Source organism: Symphalangus syndactylus, chromosome 23, assembly GCF_028878055.3.
Source record: "Symphalangus syndactylus isolate Jambi chromosome 23, NHGRI_mSymSyn1-v2.1_pri, whole genome shotgun sequence".
NCBI classification, from domain to species: domain Eukaryota; kingdom Metazoa; phylum Chordata; class Mammalia; order Primates; family Hylobatidae; genus Symphalangus; species Symphalangus syndactylus.
Genome location: NC_072445.2, coordinates 67,666,202 through 67,687,750, shown reverse-complemented (window position 1 = coordinate 67,687,750; position 21,549 = coordinate 67,666,202). Strand labels below are relative to the sequence as shown.

The 21,549-nt window shown below is 49.4% G+C and overlaps 2 protein-coding genes across 28 annotated transcripts in view; one reads left to right on the top strand and one right to left on the bottom strand.

The window, feature by feature from the left end:
• BPHL (biphenyl hydrolase like) overlaps positions 1–14,926 on the top strand; it is a 35,427-nt gene extending 20,501 nt beyond the window's left edge. For 4 of the 5 annotated variants that reach the window (XM_055264691.2, XM_063633001.1, XM_055264694.2 and 1 more), the window contains 2 exons: positions 2,034–2,157; positions 13,939–14,926. In XM_055264691.2, the coding sequence (XP_055120666.1) occupies positions 2,034–2,157; positions 13,939–14,026 (212 nt within the window). In that variant the 3' untranslated portion in view covers positions 14,027–14,926. Of the gene's footprint in view, positions 1–639; positions 759–2,033; positions 2,158–13,938 lie in introns of all 5 variants that reach the window. The other variant, XM_055264690.2, reaches the window with a different exon arrangement.
• Positions 14,927–15,385: 459 nt separating this feature from the next.
• TUBB2A (tubulin beta 2A class IIa) lies at positions 15,386–19,583 on the bottom strand. 23 transcript variants are annotated; one of them, XM_055264677.2, is made up of 6 exons: positions 19,431–19,583; positions 18,065–18,173; positions 17,646–17,756; positions 16,415–16,641; positions 15,944–16,270; positions 15,386–15,868 (listed from the first exon to the last, which is right to left on the bottom strand). In XM_055264677.2, the coding sequence occupies exons 1-6, from the start codon at positions 19,485–19,487 to the stop codon at positions 15,581–15,583; spliced, it is 1,119 nt and encodes a 372-aa protein (XP_055120652.1). In that variant the 5' UTR covers positions 19,488–19,583; the 3' UTR covers positions 15,386–15,580. The 23 variants fall into 23 exon arrangements, with proteins under 23 accessions (XP_055120652.1, XP_055120661.1, XP_055120658.1 ...); XM_055264686.2 differs by lacking the exon at positions 15,944–16,270 and having other exon boundaries at positions 15,386–15,943; position 16,446; positions 16,551–16,641; XM_055264683.2 differs by having other exon boundaries at positions 15,386–15,687; positions 16,033–16,641.
• Positions 19,584–21,549: the final 1,966 nt, after the last annotated feature.

Genomic DNA, 21,549 nt, shown 5'->3' with positions numbered 1-21,549 from the left:
TAAAGTAAGAATTGACATCTTTAAAAGAAATTCTGAATTATAGTTTATTTTCATACAGCTATTTATGTTTATAATCTCATTTTTCTTTTTTTTTTTTAATTGCTGGAAAATAGAGTAGCTAAGATCTAATCTTGGAGTGCATTGTTACAAAATAGTTGTGATTGAAGGACCAATTTGATCTATTAGGTAATCATTTCCTGGGTGAATCATCTGCCAAAACTTTCACAATGAAAAGGACATTTGGAAATGTCGCTCTTCTGGTTTGAGTTGAAAACAGCAAATATATCAAATTTATGCCTTATAATGTTCCTGTTCAGATGCAGCATCCACCCATGGAAACAGCCCTGGAAATCTCTGCTCTTAGAACAAAAAAATGCCATAAAACAATGTTTAAGACAGTTCTCCATTAAAGAGGGCACGTTTGTAAAATGTAAACTTGTATGTTTTATTGAAGAGAGTAGTGAAAAGATGGGAAGATTTAAAGGTGGAAATAGGGTTAAATCAGCAATTCAAAAATACGTTCATGATACAGAGGCTGTAGCAGTGTATAAACTGTCTCACAGCGAGACCCTTCATGATGCGTCCCCCTTCTGTGCTGACTAATTTGGTAGGAGCCCTTTTTTCCTACTGTCCTCTCAGGGTTATGGATGCTTGGTATAGCATAGGGATTCACTGCCTTGCACGGCTCTGGAGTGCGAGGGGCCTGAGTGTGCATTCTGGCTGTGCCCCCGGCTTGCTGTTAGAATGGATCTGGGCAGGTAACTTAGCTTCTTGAAGCTTCCGTTTCCTATCTGTGACCTCGAAAAGCTGTTGCGGGGATGAAATGAGATATTATCTGTTCAGCTTTGGTGCAGGATCAAAGATAGAGTAAGTGCCTAATGAAGGGTTGGTATTACTGTTATTACAAAAGTACTTAAGGGACAAACATTTTTATATGCTGAATGAGTTAAAACGTGTAACTACTGTGTTTAACAGATACGAAATTGTTTAAACAGTTCCTGGCACAAAGTGAGTACTCAGGAATATTGACTTTGATCATCATCACGTGATGATGCAGTTGGCTGGTGTGTGTCATCTCAGGACAGGAGAGGGAAGTGTCAGAGACCTGGAGAAGTATTTCCCTAGTCAACGGGTCCCCTTCTCACTTAGCAGGCAGTGACTTCCCATTGAAGCGGAGGGAAAGGCCTGGGGCCGTGCAGGGCAGGGGAGCACTGCACTGTGGGGGCTTCTCCCAGCCTTCTCAGAGCTGCAGTGCCTTCCTCTTGACACACACAGAGAAGGAAGGGAGGAGAAGGAAAGAGCTAGCTTAGGGCTGCCAGGAACCTTAGATGCAACTCTCTTTTTAGCCCCACAACAGCCCCAGGGAACTGTGATTGTTCCTGTTTGTGGCTGAAGCTCCCAGTGGTTAAGGAGCCACCACAGTCTCACAGAGGCAGGAAACTGCAGTACAGGGACTAGGGCCCAGGCTGTCCATTATTGCCTCAGGAAAGTTCTCATAAATGGGGGTAAGTCCTTACAGTCTCTCCAAAGTGTGTTAGTCAGGAGTGTCACAGAGGCATCAGTGATAAGGAGAAGCTGCTTTACCATGCGCAAGTTGTATAATAAATTCACTGTGAGGTTCATATGCTTTGAGGGCTGGCCGGGGCCCCTACCCTCATCTGAAACGTGATTTCCAGGGAAAAGCTCTACAGGTGTCAAGCAGCTACCACTGTTTTCACGGTGGGAACCGCCACTGTGGAATACAGTGGTGGGGTGTTTATTTGATTTTACTACTATTTTATGTGAATTTAAATCAGGCTACTTATTTACTAGTAGAACTCAGAAACAGGCAAACAAACAAGAAACAGAGAGAAACAGAAAAGGGAACCCAAAGAATGTTAGAGCTGGAAGGAAACCCAGGCACGGTCAAATCCAAAACGCAGTTTTTACAGATAGGGAAACTGAGGGCCAAGGAGGGCTCTCAGAGTTTCACTTCCTCTGACCGCGTAGAATGGTTGCACTAAAGCAGATTCCTCGTGCTATGTATCCTTCAGGTAACATCTGCCGGCACCTGCTGCCCCAGGTCCAGTGCCCCACCTTGATTGTGCACGGTGAGAAGGATCCTCTGGTCCCACGGTTTCATGCCGACTTCATTCATGAGCACGTGAAAGGCTCACGGTAAGTCCTGTCACCACCTTCACACTCCCCCCCCAGAGCCTCGGAGTCAATGGGCAAAGCTACTGGAAGGAAAAGAATCAAGAGAAGTTGGAGTTTTAGAGTACACAGCCCCCCTTTTTGCCAATGCGTCAGTAGCACCACTTTATTTAGGGTACCACGGAAGACAGAATACCTGAACTGTGGGTGATGATAACCAGAAGGAAAGGTGCGTTCAGATAGACAGTTCTTACTTTTTTTTTTTTTTTTTTTTGAGACAGAGTCTCGCTCTGTCGCCCGGGCTGGAGTGCAGTGGCGCAATCTCGGCTCACTGCAAGCTCCGTCTCCCGGGTTCACGCCATTCTCCTGCCTCAGCCTCCGAGTAGCTGGGACTACAGGTGCCCGCCACCGCGCCCGGCTAATTTTTTGTATTTTTTAGTAGAGACGGGGTTTCACCGTGGTCTCGATCTCCTCATGATCCGCCCGCCTCGGCCTCCCAAAGTGCTGGGATTACAAGCGTGAGCCACCGCGCCCGGCCCAGCTCTTACTTTTATGAGTGGCAAACATGCCCATAGGTGCTAAGCCCTGTCACTTGGTAGTAGTTTAGATTTATTTCCATCAGTATTAACCGAAACAGTTTCACACAATTTGGGAATTTTCAGTTTAGTTTTTTATCATTATAAAAGCACTGACCACCCAATTTAAAAAAATCTGTTAAACCAAATTTCTGATGTCTGCTGACAGCCAGCCCCGCTCAGCACGGTTAATGGTAATATTCCCTGTCCCTAAAGCTCCCAGGCCAGCAGGGAAAGCAGGCACAGAAACAGCTCCACTGCTTCCTTATCGCTCTGTTCTAGGATATATTTAACAACGGATTTCTCAGAGAATTTTTAAATGAGGAAAAAAAGTTTCTTTTCTATAATAAAATACAATTACCATAAACCTTTATAATTCCTATATCCATAATGGATAATGCTATATCCATTTAGCATTTTTTAAGTTAACAGCATCTCTTTATTCCACACATTCCTCCTATACCACTTCAACCATGAATCAAAAATACACATGAGCCTGTATAACAAATAATTCATTTGGTGAGAGCATAGAGTCCGTGAAGAGCAAAGGTGGGAGTTAGGCAGGATTATATTGCCTGTGGACAAAGAGGTTTAATGGAGGAGTTTTTTTTTTTTTTGGAATCGGAGTCTCACACTGTCGCCCAGGTTGGAGTGCAGTGGGGTGATCTCGGCTAACTGCAACCTCCGCCTCCCGGGTTCAAGCGATTCTCCCACCTCAGTCTCCCAAATAGGTGGGATTACAGGTGTGCGCCACCACGCCCAGCTAATTTTTTGTATTTTTAGTAGAGATGGGTTTCATGATGTTAGCCAGGCTGGTCTCAAACTCCTGACTTCGTGATCCACCTGCCTTGGCCTCCCAAAGTGCTGGGATTACAGGCATGAGCCACCGCGCCCAGCTTGGAGTTTTTAAATTGATTTAGTAGGGGCTGGGCACAGTGGCTCACACCTGTAATTCCAGCACTTTGGGAGGCCGAGGCGGGCGGTTCACTTCAGGCCAGGAGTTCAAGACCAGCCTGGCCAACATGACGAAACCCCATCTGTACTAAAAATACAAAAATTAGCCGGGCATGGTGGCGGGCGCCTGTAATCCCAGCTACTCAGGAAGCTGAGGCAGGAGAATCGCTTGAACCTGGGAGGCAGAGGTTGCAGTGAACCAAGATTATGCCACTACACTCCAGCCTGGGTGACAGAGTGAGACTCTGTCTCAGAAATAAATAAATAAATAAATATAAATTTATTTAGTAGAGAATAAAAGGTATTTTCAAACTAGACTTTATAAAATTATAATACTAAGTTATGGTCATGGTACAAAATTCCAATAGTATACTTTCTTATTAATCCTTGCAAACTTTTTTTTTTTTTTTTTTTTGAGGCAGAGTTTCGCTCCTGTTGCCCAAGCTGAAGTGCAATGGCGCGATCTTGGCTCACTACAACCTCTGCCTCCCGGGTTCAAGTGATTCTCCTGCCTCAGCCTCCTGAGTAGCTGGGATTACAGGCATATGCCACCACACCCAGCTAATTTTTGCATTTTTAGTAGAGACGGGGTTTCACGGTGTTAGCCAGGATGGTCTCGATCTCCTGACCTTGTGATCCACCCGCCTTGGCCTCCCAAAGTGCTGGGATTACAGGCATGAACCACCATGCCCGGCCTGCAAAAGTTTTTTATACAATCTCAGTTTTTGTGCTTTTGATTGTATACGTTTGCAGTGTACAAAGTGATATCTCCATATAGCACTTAACATTTTAAAAGGTATTTTATATATAGTATCTAGTTATAATTTATGACACATTTATGAAAAATATTATCCATTTTACAGGTGAGAAATCACCACTGAGCGATGTTAAGCAATCTTTCTAGGTTGTGTAGCTGGTAAATAATGAATCTTAGATTTTTCTCCTAATATGGTGCTTTTCCACCATAGCACAGCTGCCACTTATCTCTTAATATGTATGATGGTAACATGCCTAGAATAAGATACCAGGTGACCTGGTTAATTGTCTTCCAGCTTCAGAAATGACAGGTTTTGCACAGTGACACACATAGTAAATGTGGTATGTGCCCTTAAAGAGCCAGCTTCAATTAAAGTCAGTCTACAAGAAAGTTTAATTTAGGAATTAAAGTTTAATTTAGGCCCATCTCCTAGCAACACAGTACATCAGTATAGGAGAAAAACACCGTTACAGGCTCACACCTGTAATCCTAGCACTTTGGGAGGCCAAGGTGGGCAGATCACCTGAGATCAAGAGTTCAAGACCAGCCTGGCCATCATGGTGAAACCTCGTCTCTACTAGAAATACAAAAATTAGGCTGGGCATGGTGGCTCACGCCTGTAATCCCAGCACTTTGGGAGGCCGAGGCGGGTGGATCACGAGGTCAGGAGATCGAGACCATCCTGGCTAACACGGTGAAACCCCGTCTCTACTAAAAATACAAAAAATTAGCCGGGTGAGGTGGCAGGCGCCTGTAGTCCCAGCTACGCGGGAGGCTGAGGCAGGAGAATGGCGTGAACCCCAGGGGGCGGAGCCTGCAGTGAGCCGAGATCGCGCCACTGCACTCCAGCCTGGGTGAAAGAGCGAGACTCCGTCTCAAAAAAAAAAAAAAAAAGACAAAAATTAGCCAGACATGGCGGTGGGCACCCGTAATCCCTGCTACTCAAGATGCTGAGGCAGAGAATCACTTAAACCTGGGAGGCAGAGGTTGCAGCGAGCCAAGATCACGCCACTGCACTCCAGCCTGGGCAACAAGAGCCGAAACCCTGTCTGAAAAAAAAAAATAACAAACACTTAAAGGCACAGACTATCCCTTCCCAGATTTTTTTTTTTTTTTTTTTTGAGATGGAGTCTCGCTCTGTCACCCAGGCTGGAGTGCAGTGGTGCAATCTCGGCTTACTGCGAGCTCCGCCTCCCGGGTTCACGCCATTCTCCTGCCTCAGCCTCTCTGAGTAGCTGGGGCTACAGGCGCCTGCCACCACGCCCGGCTAATTTTTTTGTATTTTTAGTAGAGACGGGGTTTCACTGTGGTCTCGATCTCCTGACCTCGTGATCCGCCCGCCTCGGCCTCCCAAAGTGCTGGGATTACAAGCGTGAGCCACCACGCCCGGCCTCCTTCCCAGATTTTTACCAAGAAATACAGATTATGTGTGAAGCAAACACCAAACTGCCTTTCTTGCCTCAGAAGGAGGCTGAACGAAGGGTGGAGTGGCTCACCGGGTCTGCTTCCAGCTTATGTTAATTTGTCTCTTTCTCTCTTCTCTCTTTGTGGTAGAAGAAAAATAAGAAATAAGAATTGCTTATTTTTATTTTAAGCAAAGGGGCCTTAGAGATCATTCAAGCCCAGTGATTTTAAACTGTGTTTTTAGTCGGTTGAAGCCCTTCCTCTGACAAGCTCTTGTGCCGAAGTCTGAGATACGAAACACACAATGAGAGCTGCTCAGACGACAGCAGTGATGGGGAGCAGGCTTTGCCTTTCTGCCTCCTGTGTCCAAATTTCCTCATATAAGTACAGCAGTCGTAATAGATTAGGACCTACTCATAGGACTTCATTTCAAATTAATTACCTCTTTAAACACTCTACTCAAAGGAGGTCACACTCTGAGATGCTGGGGGTCAGGATCTAAGCATATCAATATGAGGGGTACAATTCAGCCCATCACAGTGCGTCTGAGGAGGCGCTCAGATCCCAGGAACCAGAGGCCCAGTTCTGGGTTTCAGACTCGACTGCAAATGATGACTCCCTCGCCTCGCCTGCAGCCCCTCTCCATCCCTCAGCCCCTGCCTTTGCCTCCCTGGGTGTGTGCTCACCCCTTACGCCAGGCCTCAGGCAGCTCCTCAGTGAGGCTTCCTTGCCTCTGCGTGCACCTCCAGTTGCTCGCTCACCTGTCTGAGGTCATGTGGCTCCTTATTCATACCTTTTTTCTTCTTCTTCTTCTTTTTTTTTTTTTTCTTTTTTTGAGATGGAGTCTCGCTGTCGCCCAGGCTGGAGTGCAGTGGCGCGATCTTGGCTCACTGCAAGCTCTGCCTCCTGGGTTCACGCCATTCTCCTGCCTCAGCCTCCCGAGTAGCTGGGACTACAGGCGCCCGCCACCACGCCCGGCTAATTTTTTGTATTTTTAGTAGAGACAGGGTTTCACCATGTGAGCCAGGATGGCCTCGATCTCCTGACCTCGTGATCCACCTGCCTCGGCCTCACAAAGTGCTGGGATTACAGGCGTGAGCCACTGTGCTTGGCCTTCTTTATTTTTATTTTTATTTTTTTATTTTTTTTTGCACACAAAACAATAAACATTTTCTAAAACTACATACGAACAAAAAGATGCGTATCAAACATATTAGGAAGGTTGCACGTGGGAAGACGGGGAATAGAAATGGGGGATGGGAATTAAAGAAAATAAATGAGAGAGGGACTTTGTATGGATCAATGATAATAACTCAATCCTCTATTTGACAAAGAAGGAGAAGGAAGAGGAAGAAAAAGAAAGTGGGATAAAGGATCAGAAAGGGAGGAAAATAGAAAAAATTAGAGTATGACTCCAGGGTAGACCTGTTTTGTTGTCGCTTGGTTCGTTGGTTGGTTTGACAGTTGTATTTTTCATATGTTTCGCCATGTTGGCCAGGCTGGTCTCAAGCTCCTAGCCTCAAGTGATCAACCCACCTCAGCCTCCCAGAGTACTGGGACTACAGGCTTTTTTTTTTTTTTTTTAAGAGACAGGTCTTGCACTGTCATCCAGGCTGGAGTGCAGTGCTGTGATCACGGCTTATTGCAGCCTTGAACTCCTGGACTCAAGTGATCCTCCCACCTCAGCCTCCCAAGTAGCTCAGATATAGGCACGTACCACCATGCCTAGCTAATTTTTTGTGTATGTATTTTTTGTAGAGATAGGGCCTTGCCATGTTGTCTAGGCTGGTCTTGGACTCCTGGGATCAAGCAATCCCCCTGCCTTGGCCTCCCAAAGTGCCAGGATTACAGGTGTGAGCCACTGCACCCGGCCTTTTTATTCATACCTCTAACAGCTGCTAACGTGAATGCAATTCTTCCCCTGTTGAACGTCCACGGCCTATCCCAGGATGTGGTCTAGAGCATCTGAACATGCTGAGTGCATGTTGAAAGAGAGAGAGGGAGAGCGAGAGGTGCACAGAGGGCCATGTCTCTGTGGATGGGCCGGGGTCACCAGTGCAGGACCAGCTGCATGTTCTGAGCCCAGGCCTGAGGGCCAGACCCGGTGGGAAAGTCCATGTGGCACAGAGTTGGCACCTTAGCTTCGTGTCAACTAAAGGAGAGGGAGAGGGGTTAAGAGCACCAGCAGGGGACTCAGACAGACCTCAGTTTGAGTGCCGGTGTGGGTCGGAGTGCTGGTTTGGGTTTGACTGCTGGTGTGGGGTGGAGTGCTGGTTCGGGTCGGAGTGCTGATGTGGGGTGGAGTGCTGGTGTGGGGTGGAGTGCTGGTTTGGGTTTGAATGGTGGTTCAGGTCGGAGTGCTGGTGTGGGGTGGAGTGCTGGTTCAGGGTCGGAGTGCTGGTTCAGGGTCGGAGTGCTGGTTCGGGTCGGAGTGCTGGTGTGGGGTGGAGTGCTGGTTCCGGTCAGAGTGCTGGTTCCGGTCGGAGTGCTGGTACGGGGTGGAGTGCTGGGGTCAGAGTGCTGGTTCGGGTTGGAGTGCTGCTTTGGTCACCATGTGCTGGGTGTAATATTTCTGTACCACTGTTACCTGTTGTGTGAAATGAGCATGACAATACCTATCATCTCAAGATAGTTTTTGAGGAATGAATGAGGAGGTATTTGTACATTTGGACTTAAATTTAAGACTTAACACACCCAGCCTGGGCAACAGGCTGAAACCTCGTCTCTACAAAAAGCAAGAAATTAGCCAGGTATGGTGGTACGCACCTGTAGTCCCAGCTACTCAGGAGGCTGAGGTAGGAGAATCACCAGAGCCTAGGAGGTGGAGGCTGCAGTGAGCCATGATCATGCCACAGCGCTCCAGCCTGGACGTAGGAATGAGAACCCATCTCAAAAATAAATAAATAAAAAAAAATACTCAACAGACAGTAGCTGCCACTTTTGAGGATGGAATGCTTGTATGGATACAGGTGAATAGGGCCCCCAGAGGACATTGGGGCATAGCTTGAAATTAGGTCAGGCAAGTTGCCATCTGTTCCAACTTTCAGCACCATTATTATTTGTGTTATTTTTAAATTTTTTAAGAGAAGGTCTCGCTCTGTTGCCCAGGCTGGAGTGCAGTGGCCCGATCATAGCTCCTGGCAGCCTCAACCTCCTTACCTCAAAGGATGCTCCCGCCTCAGCCTCCTGAATAGCTAAGACAACACCACTATTAGTGTAGGTATCTGGGCATATTTGGGTTCTCAAAAAAAATAGAACCAACAATACGTATATGTGTGTATGTATACATAGGTAGAAAAACGAGATTCATTATAGGGAATTGGTTCATGGAGTATGGAAGCTGACAAGTCCCAAGGTCTGCAGAGTTAGTTGGCCAGCTGGAGACCCAGGAGAGCTAAAGGTGTGGTTCCAGTCTAAGTCTGAAGGCCTGACAGCCAGGAGAGGTGATGGTGTGGTTCTAGTGTGAAAGCCAGGAGGCTTGAGACCTAGGAAGAGCCAATGTTTCAGCCTGAGTCCAAAGGTAGGAAAAAGCCAACATCGCAGACTGAAGGCCAAGGAATTCCCTATTCTCAGCCTTCTTTTTCTACTCAGGCTTTCAGCAGATTGGACGAGACCCACCACACTGGGGAGGGCTTCTGCCTTATTCAGTTAATGGATTCAAATGCTAACCCATCCAGAAACACCCTCATGAACACACTCAGAAATGTTTGACCAAATATCTGGGCACCCTGTAGCCAAGTCAAGTTGACACAAAGGGTACAGTCACGGGGTGAAGGGCTGATGGATGCCATCTCTGCGGAGTTCTGGGCCTTGTGTTGGGTCCACCAGAGGGTGTGCTGGCAGGCTGGCGGCGAGGGATCAGGCCTGGGTTGTCTGTGCGGTGGGCTAGTCACTGTCCTCTGTCTGGACCACAGAAGGGAAGGAAGGGCCTCTTTCTGCCCCTTCCTTGGCTGTTTCATCTGGCCACCAGAGGTAAGATGGCCCCAGTCCTCCCAGGCAGGCCAGTGGGGGCCTTACCACTAGATGGAGTGAAATGAATTGGCTTAGGTGGAAAAGATTCACACCAGTGACAATGGTTCATTTTCAGCTCCATAGAAAAGTGAAGCCAGGTTCCGGTGGGGAGGCAGATGCTGCAGGCAGCCAGGGCTGCAGCTTCCACTCTGGACTGCCTCCAGCCTGGACGCAGTGGTTTGCCCGCTCCTCTGCTACTGCCCCACGTGACAGTTCCCCACCACTGGCATCCCAGCCCTCCTCTTCCCAGTGCTGCTTTCAGTTCCTCCCAGCTGCTGCTCAGGTGGAAGGGAAAACCGTCAGCTCCACACGCTGCTTGTGGGCTGGTTACAGGATTTACTGCACACAGAATTAGCCAGTGCTCATCAAGTTGAGTCTTTTGTATTAATATTTCAAAAACAGTGTGGTCTGAACCTTTCCAGACAAATCTTACCTACAAGATTATATTAAAACCTCTCTTAAGAGAAGAAGCCTCCAGTTGGAGGTGTTGTGTTAGCCAACAAATGTAGATTAATTGTGCTCCCCTGAGTCAGTCATTGTTTAATATGCTGCACAGATTAACACCTTAAGGAATTCTGCACATTGTAAAGTACAATATAAATATGCTAATAAAATAACAGCAGACATTTATTAAGCTTACCACGTACCCAAGGACCCTATGCCGCATACATTGAATCTACTATCTTATTCATCCTCAGAATGATTCTGAGGGGTAGATTCTATTACTGTCCGCATTTTCCAGATGAGGAATTGTGACTCAGGGAGATGGATGTAGCCTGTCAGTGTGGACTCTGTGCTGGTTAGACAAAACATGTCCTGGCCTGGTAAAGCCAGTGTTTTCCTCCCACGATGATGCCTCCAGTTTACATCCAACTGTCACAGGAAGAAAGCTTTCCTGCAGTCCAGGGCCCGACTAGTTCCCCACAGTCACAGCAGATTTGGAAAGGCTTTGTCCTCCATACACCACTTAAAAGCACCCACCCAGCAGCCCGAGGGTCCTCTAGCAGCCCACTTCAAGCCGCCACACTGCCCACAAAGTAGCCTCTGGGGCAGTTTTGCCTCTAATGCTTGTGTCTAATGCTTGAGACATGGTTGCATTTGAGAAATGGAGCCTCTCAGTGAGCTATTGCCCCCACCATCCCCAAAGGCCTGGTCAGCCCTAACCAGAGGAGAGCCTGGCCCGCCAGGGCAGCCCCAGCTTCATCAGCAGCAAGGAGCTTGTGGGTTGACCGCCATTACCTTTTTGTTTGTTTGTTTGTTTGTTGTGAGATAGAGCCTTGCTCTATTTCCCAGGCTGGAGTGCAGTGGCAGGATCTCGGCTCAGTGCAACCTCCACCTACTGGGTTCAAGTGATTCTGCCTCAGCCTCCCGAGTAGCTGGGATTATAGGCATGCACCACCATGCCCGGCTAATTTTTGTATTTTTAATAGAGATGGAGTTTCACCATGTTGACCAGGCTGATCTCGAACTCCTGACCTCAAGTGATCCACTTGCCTTGGCCTCCCAAATTGCTGGGATTACAGGCGTGAGCCACCGTGCCCAGTCTAGTACCTTTTTCTTAGGTGGGGCTTTCTAGAAGAAGCAGAATGAAAAAGGAGAATATTTAGTTTCTGAATAAAAATGGGCTATTGGCAACCAGGTTTGGATGGCATCAGAAGGAATGCCTGAAGAACTGATATGCCATGTTGCTGCCCAGTTTCACACTGGAAGAGATCCTGTGCAAAGATCCAGCGGCCTGCTTTGGGTTCCAGTTAAAACAAAAGTACATACTGGCACTCTACGGATTACAGACTTACTGACAACTTTATGGATTCATAGATCAAGTTTTGTTACATTGATCCAAGGTGAAGGCACGCCACAGCAGGTTACTTGTGGCCTTGTTACTGTCTGTAACTCCCTGAGTTACAGATGAAAGTTCAGCTAAAGACGAAAAGGGCTCCAGGCAGGGCAGGAAAGGTAGCATCGTGAGGCCAGCATCTCACCTATGACATTTTGACCTAAAAGAGCTATATCAACAGAGGTAAAGTGACCCATACATTTACCTTGGGGTTAGACAGCTTCTAGTTCCTTGAAATATCTGGAATCATGTCTCTTTCTGAAGGTGCCACATGCAATGAGGAACCTGCCCTGGCAGAGAACTCGTGTTCATCCTCTGAGGCCCCTTCGTTTCCAGCTGAGCCGCGTGTTTAGCAGTTGGGGGTTTCCTACTAATTTTTCGGAGAATGTTATTGTTTGAAAAGTGCTCTCCACCGAGCATGTGATTAGATCTTTTTGTTACTTGGGTGAGAATCTAGGTCAGCTACAGAGCTCCTGTCTTGCCTTGACAGCTAATATTCATGCCCATCTATTGTGGTCCTGTTCCCAAAGGGGAACACTCAATAGAGTTTCTGTGCGGTGAAACCTGTGTCAGACCTAAAGGAGGCAAGGGCTGCTAAGGAGCTTGAAATGACCCTTAAAAGACACCAAGGAGAACAGTTGTCTTCATACTCTCTTCTGTCTGTCTGTCCATCTGTCCATTCATCCATTCATCCATCCAGCATTCAGAGCAGGTCTCCCATATTTTAATGAAGGGAACCTAATTTTTATTTCCCCAAGATCTAGAGATTAGGAAGAGTGCAGACAGTGCTGAATGGCTAGAAAGAAAGGATTCCCAGTGAGGGTCTCCTTCCTTCCTTATGGGAAACCAACAAATCATAGCCAGATGGGCTGGACTGTCTACAGAGGAAGACTTCACATGTGGCAGGCTGGGGATTCCCTGCCTCCCGGTCCAGCTTAGTGCAGATTAGGGGATGCAATTTAGCCTATACGTGACCTTCTGTGACCTCAGCATCCTTGGCAATTGGTTCTTTCCTGTTCCCTGAAAACAAAGGCCTTGAGTGTCCCCGCAAGCCCTGTTCCTTGTGTAGGCAACTGGGATCCTATCTTTGGGGTGGGTGCAGCTCATCCTCCTTTTCTGAATAGTGTTGAAGTTGAATTTAGAATGTTCTGGTTGGTAGTAATAGCATTACTAATTGTCCAAGGCCCTCGGAAAGCTCCCAACAATATGTCTTCCGTTTAAGTTGATTCTCTTGGTACCCCATTCCCACCCCCAATGTGGTGGCTGAGTTGGGAGAGGCCCAGCATCTTCCAAGCACAGCTCCCTGCCCCACAGTTCCTCCTTCATACCTACTGAGGTTCTGAGCTGTCAGCCCCCCAGTATTGAAAGTCAAAAAATTAGGCAACATAATGCATTCTGCCCTAATACTGTCCTTTTAATGTCTAGTTATCATTGTAGACAAAGTGGCTTGAACTTAAGTTTTCATCCTAGAAGCTTTACCACTTTTACTGTTTCTATACTTTCGTAGCTAATAAGTCAAATGTAGAACAAAGAGAAGGCTGCATTTATTCAGGAAACTGTAAACCTGTCCCATTTGATCACAGTCCTGTTGAAAGGAAGAAGCCTTACGAGGACAGTGTTTGCCACAACGCTGAGCCGTGACAGCTGCAGCAGCGGCTCCTGGAGCACAGGGCTGCTGGCGTGGGCTCACCACCCTCACAGCCATTTGTCTGGCGGCTTGTATTCAGAAGTATTTGTTCAGTAATCCAAAAATGGAAGGGTGATTTGGAACCTTGAGCAGCAGGCTGGGGGAGGCTGTGAATTCTGCTTTGCATTTGCCCACTACATCAACACCCCAAGAAACTCACCTGCCCCATCCCAGTGCATTATGAACATTTCTTATTTTTATTTTCTTACCAACCTTCTCTCTTAAAATCAGCTTCTTTAAAATGGATTTTTCTAGAGTAACCACCAAATCACCTCCCCCACTCTCAGTCCGTTTTCCAGTCAAACCATTTGTTACTTGATTCAATTCCAAATATAATGTGTGTCTGCTACTGTTAAGTCATTGCCTTATAGTCAACCTCAAAGGTGGTCATAAACTCCAAGAGTTTCACGTTTCTGACTATATTTCTTAGAAGGTTGATGGGTTTTTTCTCCTCGATAGTGGTCACGGGGGAAATGTGGCAGTTTTTCACTTTAGATGTTGTGAAATGTTGGGGAGAGTGAGGGGTTTGTTCTTAAGTGGTGTGCCATTGACCCAAAGCGTTTTTTCTTCCTTTTTTTAGGCTGCATTTGATGCCAGAAGGCAAACACAACCTGCATTTGCGTTTTGCAGATGAATTCAACAAGTTAGCAGAAGACTTCCTACAATGAGAATGCACACTGGAGTCGGTGGTTCCTTCGTGTGGGGTTTGATCATGTTGCTGCCTGTTACCATGATACCTTTGAAACTCTCCGCCTTTGAAACTTTCTACCCCTCCCTTCAATCTTATCCTAACCAAATGAGAATAATGACATATTGAAAACAGCCTCTAGCTTCAGGCTGGGCACCTTGGCTCACAGCTATAATCTCAGCACTTTAGGAGGCTGAGGTAGAAGAATTGCCTGAGCCCAGGAGTTCAAGACCAGCTTGTGCAATATAGGGAGACTCCGGCTCTACAAAAAAAAGTTTTTCAAAATTAGCCAGGTGAAGTGGCACACATCTGTGGTCCCAGCTGCTCAGGAAGCTGAGGTGGGAGGATCACTTGAGCCCAATTCAAAGCTGCAGTGAGCTGTAATTGCATCACTGCACTCCAACCTGGGCAACAGAGTAAGACCTTGTCTTTAAAAAATAAAAAAGGAATAAAGCCTCTAACTTCAATAGCTATGAAAATTAAATCCGATTTTCTTTTTTTTTTTTTTTTGAGACGGAGTCTCGCTCTGTCACCCAGGCTGGAGTGCAGTGGCGCAATCTCGGCTCACTGCAAGTTCCACCTCCCGGGTTCATGCCATTCTCCTGCCTCAGCCTCTCCGAGTAGCTGGGACTACAGGCGCCCACCACCACGCCCGGCTAATTTTTTTGTATTTTTAGTAGAGACGGGGTTTCACCGTGGTCTTGATCTCCTGACCTCGTGATCCGCCCGCCTCGGCCTCCCAAAGTGCTGGGATTACAAGCGTGAGCCACTGCGCCCGGCAAATCCGATTTTCTAACATGAAGTTGTGACAAGTTATACCATTGTCTTAACAGGTGAATTCCTGCCATAATTTATTTTCAAATAAATTTTAGGTGGAGAATGTGAGTGTTAATGTTGCAGATGTTAAGACATCTTGAATTTATACTGTACCTTTTATCTGAGAGGTTCAAGCTTCACTTGTGTTTTTATTTGTGTTTATCTATCATATTCAAAGAGAAATAGGGAGAGTCCGTGCCCGAGGTCCTCAATTCTAAGATGATAGGATGTCCAGAACAGCAGCAGATAGGGGCAGGTCTGCTTTACCCCATATCCCTCTCCTGGTTCACTTTTGAGAGATGAATACTTTGGACCAGTAAAGGTAAACAAAATATATATTTTCATCACTCTGTATTAAAAGGGCAGGAATGCTACTAATTAAAACACTAAAGCAGAAATCCTACATTGCTATTAAAATTAAACTTTGATTACCACAACAGTAACAAGTTAAACCTTGAAACTTTATACTTAAGCATTTAGAGAAAGAATAAAATTATTTGAAGTGAGAACAGAGACCACAAGGTTTTCTACACATGCTTTTTTATTAGTATAGATACCTTCACAGACAATACTGTAATTTTTAGAGGAGTTCCACATCGTTACATCAACAGTGAATTTCTAACAGAGGCAAAACTGAGCACCATAGTTTACAAGTAGAAAGACCATGCTTGAGGACAACAGAAGTTCACTAAGGATGCACGATTGAGCTGAGAAGTTCTTAAGCCTCGTCCTCGCCCTCCTCCTCCTCGAACTCCCCTTGTTCGTCGGCCGTGGCGTCCTGGTACTGCTGGTACTCAGACACCAGGTCGTTCATGTTGCTCTCGGCCTCGGTGAACTCCATCTCGTCCATGCCCTCGCCCGTGTACCAGTGCAGGAAGGCCTTGCGCCGGAACATGGCCGTGAACTGCTCCGAGATGCGCTTGAACAGCTCCTGGATGGCCGTGCTGTTGCCGATGAAGGTGGCCGACATCTTCAGGCCGCGGGGCGGGATGTCGCACACGGCCGTCTTCACGTTGTTGGGGATCCACTCCACGAAGTAGCTGCTGTTCTTGTTCTGCACGTTGAGCATCTGCTCGTCCACCTCCTTCATGGACATGCGGCCCCGGAAGATGGCAGCCACCGTCAGGTAGCGGCCGTGGCGCGGGTCGCAGGCGGCCATCATGTTCTTGGAGTCGAACATCTGCTGGGTGAGCTCGGGCACCGTGAGCGCCCGGTACTGCTGGCTGCCCCGGCTGGTCAGGGGCGCGAAGCCGGGCATGAAGAAGTGCAGGCGGGGGAAGGGCACCATGTTCACCGCCAGCTTGCGCAGGTCTGCGTTCAGCTGGCCCGGGAAGCGCAGGCAGGTGGTGACCCCGCTCATGGTGGCCGACACCAGGTGGTTGAGGTCCCCGTAGGTGGGGGTGGTCAGCTTCAGGGTGCGGAAGCAGATGTCATACAGGGCCTCGTTATCAATGGAGTAGGTTTCATCTGTGTTTTCCACCAGCTGGTGGACAGAGAGGGTGGCGTTGTAGGGCTCCACCACCGTGTCTGACACCTTGGGTGAGGGCATGACGCTGAAGGTGTTCATGATGCGGTCTGGGTACTCTTCCCGGATCTTGCTGATGAGCAGGGTGCCCATCCCGGACCCCGTGCCGCCCCCCAGAGAGTGGGTCAGCTGGAAGCCCTGGAGACAGTCACAGCTCTCTGACTCCTTCCTCACCACATCCAGGACCGAGTCGACCAGCTCGGCTCCCTCTGTGTAGTGGCCCTTGGCCCAGTTATTCCCGGCTCCGCTCTGGCCTGCCAGAGGGAAAGTGAACATTAGACACTAAAACATAAGGAATTTCAAAATCTGTCATTTTGACTATGGAGGAGAAGGTAGGACTGGTCTTAGACTGGCAGACTCTTCTCTTTTGAATACTCTTCTTTTACCTGAAGAAATATTTTTCTATGTCAGTGACCTCAAAAACACTGGGGATCATAATAAAGTAAGAATTAAGTTTAGCTCATCTGAGGCTATTGATTGAGGAAGAAGATAGGGTTAGAAAACTGAATTGGTTCTGAAATATATACATTTTTTTTTTTTTTTTTTTTTTTTGAGACGGAGTCTCGCTCTGTCGCCCAGGCTGGAGTGCAGTGGCGTGATCTCGGCTCACTGCAAGCTCCGCCTCCCGGGTTCACGCCATTCTCCTGCCTCAGCCTCTCGGAGTAGCTGGGACTACAGGCACCCGCCACCACGCCCGGCTAATTTTTTGTATTTTTAGTAGAGATGGGGTTTCACTGTGGTCTCCATCTCCTGACCTTGTGATCCGCCCGCCTCGGCCTCCCAAAGTGCTGGGATTACAAGCGTGAGCCACCACGCCCAGCCTAATATATACATTTTTAAGAGGCATTCTCTTTATACTCAAGTACAATTAAACAGGCAAGGTGAAGGCAGTGTGACCAGCAGAGAAGGTGGCCTCAGCATCTGTCTAGCTCTGGTCATAACCTGTGCTTTTGGCCCCTGGCTCTTTGAAGTCCTTTCAAGTTGCCTATAGCCTGTGAAGCCTGGCTTGAAGCTTTTCCTTGCTCTTTCTTTCTTCCAGTCTGAGGCTGCTCTGCAATGGGAGGGCTGCGGCAGCCCTCTGCAGGCTGGCGTTGATCTGTGAGCCATGACCACCCATACGCTGCGTGGAGCTAGGCCAGGACTCGGGGCTACCGTGGACAGTGTCACCTTGGCACTGAACACTAAGAACTGTGCTTTGCAGGGCTGTTAGGAAGAAGGTGTGTCATTTGGCCAGTTCCCAGTGATCATGACTACATACCGAACACGAAGTTGTCTGGCCTGAAGATCTGGCCGAAGGGTCCAGACCTGACGGAGTCCATGGTGCCAGGCTCCAGATCCACCAGGATGGCCCGAGGTACATATTTGTTACCTGCAGAAAACGAGAACTGCCTCAGACCTGTGCTTGGGGAGCGACTCACAGCAGCATTCAATTCCAGCATCTGAGACAAAAGGAGAACAGGAGATTTTCTGCTTTTAAGAAAAAGGAGGTCCTGAGTGTGCTTAGCCGTGGCAAACTGGCAGGAATCTTACGAAACCACAAAGCATGTTTTTCCAGCAGTTGGCATTTGAAATGAATATGCAAGAAGCATGCCTTTGTCACGTGCATGTTCCTAGGATGTTTCATCTCCCACATCATGGAAAGCAAGGATTCCTGGGCGCACACATCCTGCTACTCACCAGCAGCCTCATTGTAGTACACGTTGATTCTCTCCAGCTGCAAGTCACTGTCTCCATGGTAACTGCCTGTGGGGTCGATGCCATGCTCATCGCTGATGACCTCCCAAAACTGAAATGAAAAAGGAACCACACCATGGCCCGGCATCCTGAATGTCACTAAGGATGGCCTTGTCCTCCTCCCATGTCCTTGGAACAGGGGCTTTTGTGGTCAGTAAATGCTAGAGAGAGAGCAAAGAGCTGCACCCCCTATTTCCTGCAGCAGCCGCTGCTGAGGGGCTTGAAAATCTGCAGAGCATCGGCCATATTATGGGGATAGACTGAAAGGCTGGGAGGGGCCCTGGAGGAGGAGGGGACACAGCAGATGCCCTTTTAGGGAGAGGGTGGGGAGAGTAGAGAAGTGGAGAAGGGGTACAGGGAGGCTCTGTCACCCCAGGCAGGGCTGAATGCCATTGCATCCGGGATGATTGATGGGTCGTGGCAGGACCAAGGACAGGGGGACCCACTCTGTGGCTGCCTCCAGGGAACAAGCTCTCTTGGCACAGATCCCAGGCACCCCTGCAACAGTGCAGGTTTAAGCCACCGATCTACATGCTGGCACTGACCACCCGAGGGACTGAGCGAAGGGCAGCAGGAGCCTGGGAGGGCACCTGGGCGGCAGTGGAAGGAGCTGGCCATCGTGAGGGCGCTGGCTCCATTGTGAATTTGCGGCAGGGAGGGGGCGGGGAGGCTGGGTGGGCAACATGGCGGTTCTCAAAGAGACCACGTCCTTGTACTGGCGCCCGCCCCCACCCATGCACCAGACCCGCTGCTGCCTCCCACACAGCGGTCGGTAATTGCAGCCCCCACCCAGCGCAGTCACCTGCCGCCTCGGGGACTGGCAGCAAGACTATCGCGTTGTATGTCATCATGTCAAGACAGTGCCCGAGCAAGGGAATTTGTCTAACACCCTCGCCTGTACGACCCAAAGGGAAGCCTCTATTACATCTGTCAGTCCAGTGACACTGCATGTTTTCATTCAAACCGTAGAGAAAAATATACAAATTAAATTCACACGAAGCTAGCGCAATAAATATGACCGTAGCCCCGACCCAAGTTTCTGAGACAAATACACCCAGGGGAATGCCAACCGCGTCCCGCAGAAGGGCTGTGTCCCAGGGAAATCGAAAGCGCCCCGATTAAACGCACACACAGCTACGGCGCTGCGGGCATCCTGGCGGGTCATGCAGCCTCCCAGGCCCCGCCCGGCGGCCTCGCCGCAGAATGTGCACCGGGCCAGCCCGGGGCCGCCGCGGCCTCCAGCTCCCGCCCCGGCCCCAGCCCGCACCCGCGGTCCCAATCCCGGGCCCCTCCGTGGCGGTGAGCCCACCTTGGCGCCGATCTGGTTGCCGCACTGGCCCGCCTGGATGTGCACGATCTCGCGCATGGTGCCGGCTGCGGAGCGGGTGGCGCTGGCCCTCGGAGCGGTGCGCGGCGTGGACCGGCCGGCTGGGCTGCGCAGAGACCTGCCGCCGCCCCCCAGCTCCGTCTTTTATACCCGGGGACCCGCCCTGCCCGGTGACGTCATGACGGGCGGGGCTGCGGCCGCGGGGGCGGTGCGGCTGGGACTGCGGCACCGCGAGGGGGAGCCGGGGCGCGGTGCGAGGTGTGGGGGCGCTCGCCCTATTGCTGCTGCCGCTGGGTCTTGGGTGGGCGGCCGGCCCCGTGGTCCAGCGGTGAGTGCGGTGCCCGGGCCTCGGGCTCAGCCGCAGCCCCCTGCCCGATCCACGGGCGCGGGCGACCCCTGGCGCTGGGTCCTCCGCTCACGCCGCAATCCCCACCCCGACCCGCCCACTCTGGACCCTCGAGGGGGGCTGGGGACCGGGGGCCCCGGAACCAGGGGGAGGGGCTGCCTCGGAACAGGGTCCTCGCCTCCTAGGGACGGGAAGAGGCGTCGAGTACCCTTTGGAGGTGGGAGCTGGAAACTGAAGACCCATTTGCAGTGGGCTCTCCAGCGGGTGGCAAAGGTTTCCCGCATCCTGGGCAGGGTCTTGGACGCCGTTTGTGGGGGTGGGGTGGGCAGCGTGGAGAGGAGTCGGGGGCCACGGGGAGCCGACGGGCAGCTGCCTGAAAGGAATGCCAGGACGGCGGGGTGGGCGGCCTTTCGCCCCTGCAGGGGAGGAAGATGGCTTGGTCGGGGGCGGGGGTTGGGGGGGCTAGAAAAGGGCTGGATTTGTCACATGTCCGCTTTGGGCTCCTGCGTCCTTGTAAAGGCCTTTTAAATGTGGAAAATTCTGCGTGTTTGTTTGTGTGTGTGTGTGTGTGTGTGTGTGTGTGTGTGTGTGAGGAAAGACAGGACACATCTGCCACGTTGATGTGTCAGCTGATGGCCCTGCCCCTTACACCCCTTAGGTCGCCTGATCCTCACAGAAGCTTTCGGAGCTAGGCTGTCCAGTTCGGTAGACCCTAGGCATGGTGGCTGCTGAGCATTGAAACGTAGGTAATCTGAACTGAGATGTGCTGTTAAGTGTGAAGTACACACTGGATTTTATGGGCTCAGTAAGTTAAAATAATGTGAAATATTTCATTACTGATTCTTAAATATTGATGGTCTATCAAAATAATAGTGCTTTGGATACATTGTGTTAAATGACTTGTTTTGAAATTAGAAAATGTAAAATTACGTACTTGGTTTCCATTTGCTGCTCACTTATGCATATTTTTGTGGACTACCACCGGCTTGTGGCAAGCATTATTATTACCCCAATTTCATAGCTCAGAAAGCGAGGTTGAAAGACCTGACCAGCCACAAAGCTAGTAAGGGAAGGAATCTAAAGTCTTTGCATAAAGAAAAAGCCCAGGTGAGTTTTAAAGGCTTGGGTGGGCTGTGGTAAGGACCAGCCTGAATTATTAACAAAGATGGCCCTGCACGGTGGACTAGGTAACAGGGGCCTGGAGACTGCCTTTGGTTCCCAGCACATTCCAACTATATAATGATGATAATTACAGGTGCCTCGGAGCTGGCTTTGTGGTAGGAAATGAGAAGCCATATATGAAAGCACATTGAGTTTATGGGGCAAAAATGCCTTGGTAAAACCCAAGGTGATGGGCCGGGCGCGGTGGCTCACACCTGTAATCCCAGCACTTTGGGAGGCTGAGGCGGGTGGATCACGAGGTCAGGAGATTGAGACCATCCTGGCTAACACGGTGAAACCCCGTCTCTACTAAAAATACAAAAAAATTAGCCGGGCGTGGTGGCAGGCGCCTGCAGTCCCAGCTACTCAGGAGGCTGAGGCAGGAGAATGGTGTGAACCCAGAAGGCGGAGCTTGCAGTGAGCCGAGATGGCGCCGCTGCTCTCCGGCGTGGGCGACAGAGCCAGACTGCGTCTCAATAAAAAAATAAAAATAAATAAAAAATAAAAAAACCCAAGATGATGCTGTCATTCCTAATGTGCACCCTACCTGCCACCTCAATAGTTGGTCTGTATCGGAGGTGGAAACTAAAGCCA